At 44.1% G+C, this 15,758-nt stretch overlaps 1 protein-coding gene across 1 annotated transcript in view; it reads left to right on the top strand.

The window, feature by feature from the left end:
- The window catches only part of Dennd5b (DENN domain containing 5B), a 127,483-nt gene that overhangs the window by 97,201 nt on the left and 14,524 nt on the right, over positions 1-15,758 (top strand). Inside the window, exons 14-19 of the mRNA XM_055605614.1 lie at positions 1,294-1,375; positions 4,771-4,899; positions 7,381-7,502; positions 10,882-11,027; positions 13,370-13,488; positions 14,760-14,947. Coding sequence (XP_055461589.1) covers positions 1,294-1,375; positions 4,771-4,899; positions 7,381-7,502; positions 10,882-11,027; positions 13,370-13,488; positions 14,760-14,947 — 786 coding nt within the window. The remainder of the gene's footprint in view (positions 1-1,293; positions 1,376-4,770; positions 4,900-7,380; positions 7,503-10,881; positions 11,028-13,369; positions 13,489-14,759; positions 14,948-15,758) is intronic.

Raw genomic sequence — 15,758 nt, forward strand, 5'->3', positions numbered from 1 at the left:
GATAGATAGATAGATAGATAGATAGATAGATAGATAGATGGATATTGTTAAAAAAGAAGACACTGAAAAAAAAAAGATGAGAATGTAGCTCAGTAGAAAAATACTCACCTAGCAAATGTGAGACCCAGAATGTAATCTTTAGCACTGAAAAAAAAGAAGAATGAATAAATGAATGAACCAGGCACTGGTGGCCCCCACCTGTAATCCCAGCACTCAGGAGGCAGTGGCAGCTGGTTCTGTGTGAGTTCAAGGCCAGCCTGGTCTACAAAGTGAGTCCAGGACAGCCAAGGCTATACAGAGAAACCCTGTCTGGAAAAAAGAATTTGAAAGAGAGAGAAGAAAAAGTCAGTCATGGTATCACACACCTTTAATCTCAGCCCTGGAGAGACAGAGGCAGGCCTCTGTGGGTTCTAGGCCAGCCTGGTCTACAAAGAGTTTCAGGCCAGCCAGTGCTACACAGAGAAACCCTGTCTTAGAAAAAAGTCTTTCAAAGTTAAAATTAGATATTTAATGTTAAACGTTTTCTGGGCTAAGGGTGTCTTGGGTTCACTCCCCAGGATCACATAAACAGGGCATAGTATCAGGAACATGTAATCCTGCATTCAGAAGTTAGAAGCCAGCCTTGGATACATGAGACTTTGTCTCAGAAAAGCAAAACGCCATACATAGGCTTCCAGTCCACAAGTCCAGAGAGAAGGCGCCCACACTTAGTAGCCTCTGAGTAGTTGTCTGGCTCCATAGAGTGAACAGCTGTAGAAAATGACTGGCCCTCGAGTGCACACATATTTGCTGGATATACTTCTATAAATTTCCAAATGTAGGTACCACTTGTTTAGAAAGAACAGAGCTGCTTTATACTGTGTTAGTAAGATGTCAGTACTAAATGGTCAGCCCTGAAAACGTAAACATACAAAGAACGTTATACAGATTGAGCAGGTTGTGTTTGTATATCTACAGATATATATACATATCTAGCAACAAAGAAAAACAGGCCATGAACCTGAAAGAGAAAAGGCATAGGACATGGGAGGAGCACATGGGAAAACATGGAGGGAGAAAAGGGGAGGGTGACATGATGTGTTCACACCATGTTCTCCGAAACTTTAAGTTTGAAATGTATCAGTAGGCCAGGCACAGTAGCACACCCCTTCAGTCCCAGCGCCTGGGAGACAGAGGCAGGTAGATCTCTGTGAGTTCAAAAGCCAGCCAGGGTTACACAGAAAGACCCTAAAAAATTAAAATATAACTTCTTACTGTTATTTTTCTAATACTTTGCTCAATTTCTTCGTATAGTTGCCCTTGGACCAGAAAGAAGAAAGTCTGACTCAGGAGTTGCGTTACCCACCCTCAGGGTCTCCCTTATTCAAGACATGAGGTATTTGTTACACATGCTCGCAAATGATGGCTTTGAAATGTAGCTCACACCTAACTTGTAAATTAATTATAGTTACACCTTTTGTTTATATATTCTGAAAAATCATTTTCATAATTTTAAATGTTTTTATTTTTTATTTACCTTATGAGTATTCGTTTTGACCTGCATCTACACGGGTAAACCATATGCATGGCTGGTGCCCACAGACGTCAGACAAGGAAGCTGGATCTTTTAGCTCCAGAGTTAGAGATGGTTGTTAATCACACGTTCGCACTGAGAGCAGAGCCTGGGTCTCCCACAAGAGCAGCAGTGACTCCAGTCCAGGGTTAATTGTTACTGTTGTGCAGTTTTGTTTTCTTTCTTCTGGCATTAAATAAAAAGGGAGATGTGTCGGGGGAAAGTTTTCTAAAACAGCTCCAAACGATACCTTCTCCTGTCATCTTTATACGTAGACTCCAAAAAGCTGTAAGTAACCACAGGCGGCTTGGCAGGAAAAATCAGTCTTAGAAAGAAACAGAATGTTTTGTTTGTTCTTCTAGACAGGATTTCTCTGTGTAGCCCTGGCTGTTCTGAACTCCCTGTGTAGACCAGGCTGGCTTCAGACTCAAAGATTCACCTGCCTCTGCCTCCAGAGTGCTGGGCTTAAAGGTGTGCTCCACCACCATCACCACCACCACCACCTGGCAACATAGAGCTAAAAAAACACAAATATTCAAATGAGCATTTTCTAGCCAGGCAGTGGAGGCAGAGGCAGGTCAATATCTATGAGTTCGAGGGTAGCCTACTCTACAGAGTGATTTCAGAACAGCTAGGGCTAAAAGAGAGAAACCCTGTCTCAAAAAGTAAGTAAATAAATAAATAATAGCATTTCCTGACAGGCAGTGGTGGCTCACTCCTTTAGTTCCAGTCCTTAGGAGGCAGAGGCAGGTGGCTCTCTTGAGTGCAAGGCCAGCCTGGTCTACAGATCAAGTCTTGAAAAAAACAAAACAAAAATTGAATGAAAAAGGTTAGGTCCTGGTGTATGTGTTTGTGTGATAGCCACACTAACGAAGACTTTCCACTCAAGTTAGTTTTTACCATTTATCTGGTCTTCTTTTTCTGATCTCCCTTTTCTCTGTTAGAAGGAAGATGGTTTAAGAAAATAAATTCAGCGCTGCTGAGTCCAGCAGCAACTTGCACAGTGACCACTACTTTATACATGTATGTGAGATTCAGTCGATAAGACTTATCAACACATTACCAGGTGTGGTGGCACACACCTTCACTCCTAGCAGGTGGATCTATGACTTCTAGGCCAGTCTGGTCTACATGGCAAGTTCTAAGATAGCCAGGACTACACAGATAGACCCTGTCTCAAAAGTAGATAAGTAAATCAACACAGTACAGCTAGGCTTCTCTAATGCTGTGCAAAGTAACTAAAGACACTCCGTGAGTTAGAACCTGAGGGGCTGGACCCCCGTTAGGTTCCCAGCACTCACGATAGGGCGGCCTACTATGTCTGTGACTGCAGGTAATTTAACACTATTTTCTGTGCTCTGTGAACACCTGTTCCATGTGCAAATACACACCCTCCACCTCCAGACACACAGAATTAAATCTTCAAACAAAACTTGACTGTCAGATTATTTTACTTTTATTTTCTTGTCTGTTCTGGAACCCTAAAGACCCGCCTGCCTCTGCCTCCTGAGTGCTGGGATTGCAAGCACATACCACCGTGCCCGTGTAACGCCATTTCTTATGTGCGAATATCTCTGCACATCAGATAAATCTCTGAAGCTTTAACTTTCCCTCAAAATGTGATTCACACCCTTAATCCCAGTACGCAAGGGGCAGAGACAGACAGATGTCTAAATTCAAGGCCAGCCTGATCTACAAAGAGATTCCAGGCCAGGTCAGGCTATACAGAGAAACTGTCTCAAAAATGAAACAAACAAAAATATATATCGTGGCCTGTGCCTTTAATCCCAACTCTTGGGAGGCTGAGGCAGATGGATCTGTAAAAGGAACTTTATTCTCCTACTTCAGTTGTTGTCTTAGAGGGTTACTCCCTCCTTCTGCGAGCCTAGGCCTAGTCCTGGATGCTTCCAGCCTTCATACAATCTAATCTAGACCTAGAATGTTTCCAGCCTCTGAGACTCACTCCTGAGTAAGCTCACCCTTTCTGGTTCTTTCTGAACTCTGGCTGGCTGGTTCAACTCAGCTGTTCTGGTTCAAACTCCTCTCCTAGCTGATTTATTCAATCTGGCTTCTCTCTTGGCATCTGAATTGCTTTGCTTGGCCTCAAACTGATTCCAGCAATCTTTTCGAATTTCCTGGCTCCTTCTCATTCTCTGGATCATTTTGTCTTCACCTGAGTTCTCTCTCTCTGCAACCAGTCTCTCCATTACTGTCCTGTAAAACTGCCTCCTCTCTCTACATAACCTCTTAAGTAGCCTCCCTTTCCTCTCTCTTCCCATGAGAGTTGGGTGTATCCTATTCCATCAAATTTTTCTCTGATTTATCACTGTTTCTGCCACTCAATTAGACATCACTGTTAAACATGGGTGCTTCCTTCTACAAGCTAACTTTACCTGCCTTGTTTGAGATTAAAGGTGTGTACCACTACACTGGACCTAAGTTTTTCTTTACCTAAAACTTGCTGTATATCTTGAACTCAGATCTGCTTGTCTCCTGGATTAAAGGCATGTCTGTATTCCAGCTGGATCACACAGATCTAAAGGTCTTTGGATGTGATCTCTTGCCAGAGTAGCCATGTTCTGCATTAAAATTCTTCTACATGGATCTGTGAGTTTGAGGTCAACCTGGTCTATATGATGAATTCCAGGCCACCCAGGACTACACAGTGAGACTCTGCCTTAAAAATACAACAACAACAAAATGTGTATTATTCATTTCTTCATCTAAATCTAGAAGAGCCTTTCTGGGGCCAGGGTTAGTGATTTTTAGCTCTTTTCTAGCTAAAGGTTAGCCTTACACAGTCTCTCCTTCCATGCCTGGGGCTGCAGAGCATCGCAAGCACATCCTTGCTATTTTCGTAGTTACTGGACTGTTTTATTTGTGAAACATGAATCTACATAGAGGCGCGGCTGCTCTCCTAGACGACAGTTAAGGTGGTGTGGGCCCATATGTAGCTCTCCTTAAGGACAATTTAGGAAGAGAAAGTGTTAAAACTGTGCAATTACTCCTTTCACCATAACTGGCTATTGCTCGTCATCCATACAACACCAGGACTTAAGACAAATGGGACTGATATCATGGTGAGATTATTTTAACTATGATATTTGAAATGGATACATTGTTTTAAGAAAAAAAAAAAAACATTTAATATAGATAATCTAAAACAAGATGTATTTAAATGCAAAGAAAATGTCTCTCTTGTTGGTACTGACTTTTAGGCATGTTCAGAACATGAGTGAGATCAAGACTGATGTTGGGCGAGCTCGGGCTTGGATCAGGCTGTCTTTAGAAAAGAAGCTTTTGTCCCAGCATCTCAAGCAGCTGCTCTCCAACCAACTACTGACCAAGTAAGGCGCTACCTTTCAGGACATTTGTCTCTGGCTTGTGCATGCAGTAGATTGCAGGAGTATTTTCATCATGAGCCCTGGCTCATGAACACACGCATTCTTGTTGAATAATAGGTGTCTGCTTCAGAAACTACCTTTGTAGAATGTTTGAGAAAATATATGCTAACTAGTCCACATAAGCTGACAGTAACATCCAAAAGATAGGTTGAACTTATATTAGCTTCATAGTATAAAACTCATAGCAAGGGGGGCTGGAGAGACAGCTCAGAGGTTAGGAGCACTGGCTGTTCTTCTAAAGGTTCTGAGTTCAATTCCCAGCAACCATATGGTAGCTCACAACCATCTATAGTGAGCTCAGGTGTCCTCTCCTGGCATGTAGACGCAAATGCAGTTAGAATACTGTATAACTAATAAACTAATAAATCATTTAAAAAAATAAAGAGAAACCCTGTGTTGAAATACAAATTTATATATTATATATATCCTGGACAGCGGTGGCACAAGTGTGTGAGACCCTATCTCCAGAAAAAAAAAAAAAAAAAAAAAAAAAAAAAATTTGTTTTCAAGACAGGGTTTCTCTGGGTAGTCCTGGCTGTCCTGGAACTTGCTATGTAGACCAGACCAGCCTCAAATCATGGAGATCCACCTGCCTCTGCCTCCTGAGTGCTGGGATTAAAGACATGAGCCACTGAGCCCCACAAGAAATTTTTTTAAATGACAGGAACTTTAGAATTTACCTGAGGGGCTGGAGACATGGCGCAGCAGTTAAAAGCCCTGACTGCTCATCCAGAGGACCCAGGTTCAATTCCTAGCACCCACATGGCAGCTCACAACTGTCTGTAACTCTAACAGACATACATGCAGGCAGAACACCAATGTACATAAAAATGAAAATAAATAAATTATTTTAAAAAATTTATTTGAGAGCTACGAAGTTGTCATTCTCAAGAGCAAAGGCTTGCAAAGAAGCTTAGACATGGCCTTCCGGTCGGGGCTATCGTGGTGACCAGTACTGCTTGTATTATTACATTTACGTACTTCACCTTGGAGCTTTTTAGAATGAATCTTTTGGGGTTTTGTTTTGTTTGAGATGTAGCCCTGGGTGTCCTGGAACTCCCTTTGATCAGGCAGGCATCACACTCACAAAGATAAGCCCACCTCAGCCTCCTGAGTCCTGGAACCAAAGGCATGTGCCACATACCAAGCTTAGAATGAGTATTAATTTCCCAAGTGTAGATTGGATTAAGCGAAGCCTAGCATAGGGGAAACTGTGGCGCCTGGTAGAATGGCTGCCAGCACACATGGAGTCGTTTGTTTGCTCCCTAGCATTGATGAAATGGGCATGATGGCACCGACCTGTAACCCCAGCGCTCTAAAGGTGTAGACAGGACCAGGAGTTCAGCCAATCCTTGTCTGTAAAGCAAGTTTGAGGCCAGCTACATAATTAGTTAAAATGAAATAAGAATGGAGGCTGAGGAGATAGCAGCAAAATGCCTGCTGTGTAAGCGTGCACACCCAAGTTCAGACTCAGCCCTTCATGGAGAGACAGCCAAATGCAGTAGTCCAAGCCCATAGTCCCAGCACCGGGGAGGCGGGCCAGGCCATGGTCATTGACCAGCTGCTGTAACGGAGGCAAAGTAAAGTAGGAGGGGCTGGAGGGATGCTCGGCACCTGTGAGCGCCGCTGCTCTTCTGGCAGACCTGGGTTTGATTCCCAGCACCCCCATGGTGAAGTGCTCGTGTGTTTATGTGTGTACACACATCAGTGTGTCTGTGTACCACCTGTGTCGAGTGCCACAAGAGGCCATGAGGGAATGAATGCTCAACACCCTGGGACTGGACTTAGACTTGTGAACTGCCATGGTTGTGCTAGGAAACAAATCTGTGTCTTCTGGAAAAGCTGCCAGTGCTCTGAACCACTGAGCCATCTCTCTGCCCCAGGTTTGCAGGGGAGGAGGGTTTTTTGTTTGTTTTGTTTGAGTGATTTTTAGTTTATTGTTTTCCTTAAGTGCATGTATACAAGAGCCAGAGTGGAAATCAGAGAACCACTTGTGCATGTTCTGTTATCTCCTTCCCCCTTGAGGGTCTCAGGGATTTATTAATTAAGCTCAGTGGAGTTGGCAGCAAGTGTCTTTACCTCCTGAACCAACTGGTTCAGAGGTATTAATTTATAATCATTATTTTTAAGGATGAAAATCATGGGGTTGGGGGTTTAGCTCAGTAATAGACCACTTGCATAGCAAGGCCCAGGGTTCAGTCCTCAGCTCCAGACCCCCAAAAAGAATGAAAATCTTAACTAAGCGGGGCTTGCTGGTACACGCCTGTAATCCCAGCTCTCAGGGAGGCAGAGGCAGGCAGATCTCTGTGAGTTTGAGGACAGCCTGGTCTAGAAATTGAGTCCACGCTACACAGAGAAACCCTGTCTCCAAAAAAAGAAAGAAAGTCATAACTATTATTTTGTGCTTCTTTTAACCCTTTTCAGGAAACTTTATAAGCGCTATGCTTTCCTGCGCTGTGAAGAAGAACGAGAGCAGTTTCTTTACCATCTGCTTTCCCTCAATGCTGTGGACTATTTCTGCTTTACCAGTGTGTTTACCACGATCAGTAAGTGTGGAGAATTGACTTTTACGTGACCAGTTTCTAGTGAGCAGGCATGGTGGCAATACCTAGAAAACTGGAACAAGAAAATTGTCCCTTCAAGCCCAAAAGTGTGTGGGCTTGACCCTTTCTCAAAAAACAAAAAATTGGCTTGGGGTGAGGGGCTCTCGTCACCCTTGGAATAAAAGTAAGGCATATCACAGCCCATGGAGGACACTGATGAGCCTGCAGTCTCTGTCTGGGAAGGTAGGCTCCCTGGCTGCTGGAGCACTGAGCACAGCCCTTAGCTGCCGCCTGGGCCGGTGCCTCAGCCTGCATCCTGGCCACAGCCGCTGGGCCAGGGGAAGGCTTTATGGAGACGTAAGCAAAACTCCGCATTCTCCTTGCCAGTCTCACTCCCTTTCACGGTCGATCCTAGGAACGAGCACCGTGCGTGTTCATTTCTGGCTCAGCATCTGCATCAGCATCAGCATCCAGAAATCCCAGTCTGGCAGAAAAAGTTACGTAGGACAAACGTGAAAGACAGAGCTGCAGCCCCTGCTTAAAAAAAGCATGATTTCTCTAAAATCTCAGTAAACATTGTGGTCATTTTGCCAGCTAGAATTATGAAGGCTTTGATTTCTGGTCTCTGATAGACACAGATAAGGAAAAGGGGAGTTGGAATTAATAGGGCCAACTTAAAATGGCTAATGTCTAATAAGTGATAACCTAATAATTTCTAGTTCATTCAGTTATTACATGGATAAGAGTCTAAGTTGTTAGAGGAAGAACTATACCCTCATGTGTAGTTCATTTGCCTATTATGTGTGAAGCAATGCATTCAATCCCCAAACTGTTTGGTTTTTGTTTTGTTTTTAAGATTTATTTGTTATTTATACAGTGTTCTGCCTGCATGTGTGCTTGCAGGCCAGAAAGAGAGCTCCAGATCTCATGCTAGATGGCTGTGAGCCACCACATCGCTGCTAGGGATTGAACTCTTTGAAAGAACAGCCAGTACTCTTAACCCCTGAGACATCTCTCCAGGCCTCCCACACACACACACACACACACACCCAGCACTGTTTTAAAAGTCTAGCTGGGTGCAGTGGTGCACACCTCTAATCTCAGCACTTGGGAGGCAGAGGCAGGTGGATCTCTGTGAGTTCTAGCCAGCCTGGGCTACAAAGCAAGTTCAGGACAGCCAGGGCTACACAGAGACCCTGTCTTGAAAAGCAAGACAAACGGAAAATCTGAAGACTGGGCATATAGTTCCTGTAATTCCTGATGAGCCAAAAAGATAAAAAAAATTCAGGGCTGGCCTGGGCTACACAGGAAGTTCTCTCTCAAAAGAAAGGAGGGAAGGCCCAGCAAGATAGTGTAGGTAAGGGCACTTGGCCAGAGTCTGGCAGCCTGAGTTCAGCTTCCAGCGCACAAAGAGAACTGATTCCCAAAAGTTGTCCTGTGAGCTCTAGACATTCACCAAAGGACATATGCAGGCATGTACATACACACACATGCACACAAATAAATACTTGAAGTTTGAAAAGAAAAGAAAGGTCGCTTAAGGTGGCTAAAAACATGGTCACCCTCAGCTATTTTCAAGGCTAGATGGGATACATAAATCAAGTCTTATAGCAAAAACAGAAAGGACTACCAAGATGTCTCAGCAGAAAAAGACACTTTCCGCATAATCCATGACCTGAATTCCATCCCTGGAACCCACGGAAAGGTGGAAAGAAAACCAGTTGTGAGAATTGTTTTCCAACCTACACATGAGCTGTGACACACATGTACCAGCACTCACATCACAGGCACAGTAAGACTCTCTGAAAATATTCTTGTGTCTGTATCTTTCTCTTTTTCTGGGAAACTTTCAGTTTGAGGCATTGGAATATACAAAGAAATACTCAGTTGTCCTGGTTTCCTCTCGTGCTGGGGTAACACCATGACCAAAAGCAAACTAAGAGAGGAGAGTTTATTCCAGCGTAAAGGTCACAGTCTACCAGTGCAGGGAGTCAGGGCTAGAGACTCAGACAAGTGCTTCAAGCGGAGACCTCGGAGGAACGCTGACTTGGGCTTGTGTGCCAGGACATGAGAACCTGGTTAACTTCAACTGGCAACTTAAGAGCCTAGAATGGAGTCTCAGTTGAGGAATTACCAGATTGCATTAGCCTGTAGTAACGTCTGGGGTATTTTCTTTTTTTCTTGATTTCAGCCTATTGTTGGCAGCACCATTCCCTGCACACGTGGTCCAGGGCTGTATAAGGAAGCTAGCTAAACATGACCTGAGCGAACCATCAGTCAGCAGTGTTCTTACTAGGCTCCTGTTGTAAATTCCGAATTTCCTCCTTGTTTCACATTTGAGTCAAGGTCTTGGGAGGATGGTGACATCTAGTGGTGAGCCTTTTGAAGAAAAAAAAAAAAAGGCTTTATGTAGGTCTCTGTAAGTCTGACTCGCAGATTTCCTTGGACACGAGTTACCTCAAATACCTAATCCTAGGGTTCTGTGGGAGTTGGTTTTCTCTTTCCACCACGTGGTTCTAGGGCTTGAACTCGGGTTGTCAGGCTTGGCAACAAATAATCTTTAACCTCCGAGCCACCTCACCTGGCCCTCATGAGTATATCTTAAAAATTGGCCAGGCAGTGGAGGTGATGGCACATACCTTTAATACCAGCAGAGGCAGGCATATATTTGTGCATTCAAGGCCAGCCTGATCTACAGAGGAAGTTCAGGACAGCCAGGGCTACCCAGAGAAATCCTGTCTCGAAAAAAAAAAGAGAAAAAAAAAACAAGGGCTAGAGAGATGGCTCAGAGGTTAAGAGCACTGCTTGCTCTTTCAGAGGTCACAACTTCAATTCCCAGCAACCACATGGTGGCTCATAACCATCTATAATGAAATCCAGTGCCCTCTTCTGGCATTCAGGTGTACATGCAGGCATAACGTTGTATACATAATAAATAAATAAATCTTTAAAAAACAAACAAAAAAAGATTATACAGGCTGTGGCCCATGCCTGTAATCCCAGCACTCAGGGAGGCAGAGGCAAGTGAATCTCTGTGAGTTGGAAGCCAGCCTGGTCTACAAAGTGATTCCAGGACAGCCGAGGCTACACAGAAAAGCCCTGTCTCAAAAAAAAAAAGGGCCTAGAGAGATGGCTCAGAGGCTAAGAACACTTGTTTTGTTGAGGAACCAGAACTGGGTTCATTTCCTCAGTGGCTAATAACTCCAGTACTATAACTCCAGGTCCAGGGGATCTGATTCTCTCCTTTGACCTCTGAGGCCACTAGACACAAGCAAAACATTCATACACATAAAAGTAAATAAATACAAAAGCAAAATATATCTTTAAAGCATCTAGTTTGGATAATTGTGATTTTTAATTCACTTCTGTGTTTTTCTTTCAGTGATTCCTTATAGATCAGTGATCATTCCAATAAAAAAGCTGAGCAATGCAATGATTACATCAAACCCGTGGATCTGTGTTTCAGGAGAGCTGGGTGACACCGGGGTAATGCAGATTCCAAAAAACCTGCTTGAGATGACTTTCGAGGTTTGTCCGCTAACACCGTGTTGAGTTCTGCAGAGGGACTCTGCTTTTGTTCTTCCATTCTCTTAAACAAATTAAATAAAGGAATATGCAGACATACAGGGTCATTTTGTTATCATATGCTTTTAATTGTCTAAAGCAGCTTACGTGAGTTTGCTTTATATTTTCGTTGTTAAGCCCTATTTTTCTGCCTGATTTACCAGATCCTGTTCCTTGATTCCCAGTACCTACCACAGAACATGGCAAACAGAAAATGTTTTTTAAAAAAAATGCTTTCGCTAAAGTGGTCCTTAGGACCAGAAAGTTGACGTCCATGTTTATGGCATTTGAAGCATATAGTTGCATTAGAGAATGGTTTTGTTTGGTTTTCCAGACAGGGTTTCTCTGTGTAGCTCTGGCTGTCCTGAACTTGCTCTGTAGACCAGGTTGGGCTTGAACTCAGAGATCCACCTGCCTCTGCCTCCTGAGTGCTGGGATTAAAGGCCTGGCTCCTGTAGATATAATTTTTTGTATTGTCAGTTTTGGGGTCTCATCTAGTAGAGTATTTCCCTATGTTTGAATCCATATTCAGGTTGGTACTGATATGCCAGAATAAGGCAGATAACACTGTTTCAGGAGATAATCTCTGTTCTCATTCATGTTCCTGGGGTGTAGCACTAGCCATTTACACTTGGAATCAAACTGCTCCCGCAATGGTCCATTTGGCTTTCTATGTGTGGTAGACTCACATCTATCTATCGGTAAAAGCCTTGTCTTTTCTTGGCCTACCAGTTATGGAACAGAAACTACATTTAAGTCCCATCTTCTTTCTCTCTCTCTTTGTGGCATCCCCCCTCAGCTGGGTCACATGATGCCTTTCATTGATAACACAAAAAAGACAAGTGCTTTTACAGCCTGTAATTCTGATGTTTCAGTCCAGCATAGAGTAAGCCTGTGATCATTTGTTTGTTTAGTTTTGGTTTTGGTTTGGTTTAGTTTTTTGAGATAGTGTTTCTCTGTGTAGCCTTGGCTGTCTGGAGCTTGTTCTGTAGACCAGGCTGGCCTCAAATTCACAAAGATTCCCCTGTCTCTGCCTCCCAAGAGCACCACCACCACCCAGCGCTTTATCAGATTTTTAAGTGAGAATTTAATTAGCATCCATTTTTGCAATTTCTGTTACCATTGCTTTGTTTTGTACTTGTGCACAGAGGGCCAGCAAGGACATTGATTAACCATAGTGTACTTATCATTTCACTTTCTGCAGTTTTGGTACCTGGCGTTAATTGTGATCCAAAAACATTAAGGGGAAATTTCCAAAAAAAATGTCATAGAAGCTGAGCTTGGTGCTATATTCTTACAACCTTGGCACTTGGAAAGCAGACACAGGAATGTCAGAAGTTCAAGGCCATCCTCAGCCACATAACAGGTTTGAGACCAGCCTGGGTTACATGAGTTTATGTCTCAAAAGACAAAAAAATGAAATAAGCCAGGCATGATAGCACATGCCTGACATCCTAGCATTCAGGAGACAGAAGCAGAACTGCTGCAAGTTCAAGGCCGTCCTGAGCTATGTAAAGAAACTATCTCAAAAAAACAAAAATTAGTTTTTAAAGATGGGAATTGTTTAAACATTATTGGGTTTTGTTACACAAAGAAACAAACCCAGGGTCTTACACATGGTTAGCAAGCATTCTGCCATTGAGCCACACCCTCAGAACACAATTTTCTAAGTTTTTTTGTGCACCATTATGAATAGCATAATGGAATCTGTAGTGTCCCTGTGCCAGCCAGAATCCCGTCTTTGTCTGGCACATCTGTGCTGAATGTGCTGCCCTCCCAGTAGTGACTTAGAAGGTATGGCAGTGGCTTGTGTTTATGTAGCCTTTGTTTGACTTACTCACGCTCCACAGCATAAGCGTAGTGGTGCAGAGAAGGATCCATGGCAAACTCTGACGTGTGGCAATTTTGCAAAGCGTGTAGGAAGAATGCCATGAATGTAGGTTTGCACATACGAGGAGCCTTAGAGAAGATCTGTACAAACAGCTTCTAAAACTTCTCTAGTAGATCAAGGCCTTGAAAGTGCTAGACAGGCGCTTATGGCACAAGTCATCATCAGGGGCTCTGATTCTGGATTCCCCAAATAGAAGTGTCCCTTCTCCAGCGTTCTTGTAGCTACCGTACATCCGCCATCTCATTGTATGAAGAAGGTTCCCCAAGAGCAAAGACTACATGGATACTGTCCACTTACTAAACTTAACATATTGTAGGTCTCTGTAAGTATTAGATGGAGCCAATGTCCACTGCTAAAGCTGAACGGGATAGAAAAGAATTGCATAGGAGAGTAATTTGTGGTCCTGTCTCTGCAGTGCCCGAACCTGGGAAAGCTCACTACAGTTCAGATTGGCCATGATAACTCTGGACTGTTAGCTAAATGGCTAGTGGATTGTGTCATGGTCAGAAATGAAATCACAGGACACACATATAGGTGAGTAAATGGATTTGGGAGCGAAATTCTTTGTTTTAAAGTTCTTTAGATAAGAAAACTTTTAGAATTTTCTCCCTAAAGCTTTCCCACTGCCTCCTGAGCTAGCTTTTATGTTGGGGAGTATATTGTTCTGTTCTGTTTATACAACATACAGTCGGACGGTGTGGATGTTCCACCTTAAATCCCAGAACTCAGGAGGCAGAGAGAGGCAGATCTCGGTGAGTCTGAGGCTAGCCTGGTCTGCAAAGCTAGTTCGAGAACAGCCAGAGCTACACATACAGAATGAGGAGCAGGAGGAGGAGGAAGAGGAGAATGGTAGCAAAAATTCTTTTTGAACAGACAGATTGAGGCTGGAGAGATGGCTCAGCAATTAAGAGCACTTGCTATTCTTCCAGATGACCCAAGTTCAGATCTCAGATTACACCTCACTTAGCTCACAGCTGCCTGGAACTGCGTCTCCAGGGATACAGTTCCTTCTACGGGCTGCCATGTGTGCTCAGTGCATCTGCATGCTTCTGCACACAGTTTGCACACACAGATGCACACATGCACAGACATATACACACACAAGTAAGAAAAGGTATTTAATCTTTGATTAAAAACAACAAAACAAAAACAAAAAACCATCCTGTTTAGTCCAGAGAAATGGCTGATGGTTAAGGGAACTGGATGCTCCCAGGTCCCAGCACCCACATAACAGCTCACAATCGACTGTAACTCCAGTTCCAGAGATCCTGTATTCTCTATAGGCATGGCCATACCCATGGCACACAGATGTGCATGCAGACAAACACTCAGACACATCAACTAACATATATATGTATATACTTTTTTATTTATTTATTTATTAGTTTGAGCATATGTTTAAAGCCAGGCGAGGTGGTGCATGCCTATAATCCCAGCAGAAGGCAGAAGCAGGTGGATCTCTGTGAGTTTGAGACCAGCCTGGTCTACAAAGAGTCCAGGACTTCCAGGGCTACACAGAGAAATTATGCCTTGTAAAACCAAAAAGAGAGCCAGCCGGGTGCGGTGGCATACAACTGTGACCCCTGTGCTCAGGGAGTCAGAGGCAGTCGGATCTCTGTGAGTTCAAGGCCAGCCTGGTCTACGAAGCAGGTCCAGGACAGCCCAGGCTACACAGAGAAACACTGTCTCAACAAACAAAACAAAATGTAGATTCACAGGATCTCAGGAGACCAAAAGGTAAGTTCACAACAAGAAAAGTAGATTCAAAAGATTTCAGATGAAAAGAGTTTTTCTTCCCCTATTAGGTTCCCTTGTGGGCGGTGGCTTGGGAAAGGCATTGATGATGGCAGCTTGGAGAGAATTCTTATTGGAGAATTGATGACACCAGCTTCAGATGAAGACCTGGGAAAGCAGTGTCGGACTCCACCACAGCAGAAATCTCCCACGACAACCAGGAGACTGAGTATTACCTCACTAACAGGAAAGAGCACCAGTGAGTTGTTTCCAGTGTGCTGCGGCGGTACAGGCTCTGAGGCCCATTTTTCAGAAAACAGTGGGGTTAGTGAATTATGCCAAGAAGATTAAAAAAGAGGGGCTGGGAAGATGGCTCAGAAGGTAGAGTGCTTTTTCCCCAAGCATAAGGATTCCCAGTACCCAAGGGAAAAGCTTCAGGCTTGCATCTGTAAGCCCAGTGCTGGGAGGGCTGGGCAGGGGTGGAGACACAACTCAGGGACCAGCCAGCTCAGGCCAATTAATGAACGCCAGGTTCAGTGAGAGACCCTGTCTCCAGAGCTGGGAGGGATAAGGGACTGGAGAGGTGGCTCAGCAGGAAAGAGCACAGCTTGTTTTTCCAGAGAACCCGAATTCCATTCCTACCACCTCCGTCAGGCGGCTTACAACCACCTGGAACTCCAGCCTAGAGGGACGAAACCTCTGCGGCAGAGCTCTCATATGTACATACCTGACCCCAGCTGTGTATGTGCACATAGCTAGAGTAATGCAATAAAACTTGAAAAGCAAGACTCGAGGGCTTGTCTAGAGAGAAAACATGAGTAAGGAAGCTGGCTCCGCTGGTAACGCGCTTGCTGCACAGGCCTGAGGACCGGAGGCTGGGCTCCAGCACCCATGCACAGCCTCACTTCAGAGTCAGGCGGTTTCCCAAAGCTGAGACGCGGCCAGTAGATGAGCTGTGGTCAGGAAGAGACCTGGCTCAAAAATAAGGTGGAGCCTGTTAGAGGAGGGCACCCAGCACCTTCAGGTGTGCATGAGAGTGTGCACGCATACATAGGTGCGTCCACATCCAC

This window comes from Psammomys obesus, unplaced genomic scaffold (genome assembly GCF_907164565.1).
Source record: "Psammomys obesus unplaced genomic scaffold, mPsaObe1.curated_primary_1811, whole genome shotgun sequence".
In the NCBI taxonomy this organism is placed as follows: Eukaryota; Metazoa; Chordata; class Mammalia; order Rodentia; family Muridae; genus Psammomys; species Psammomys obesus.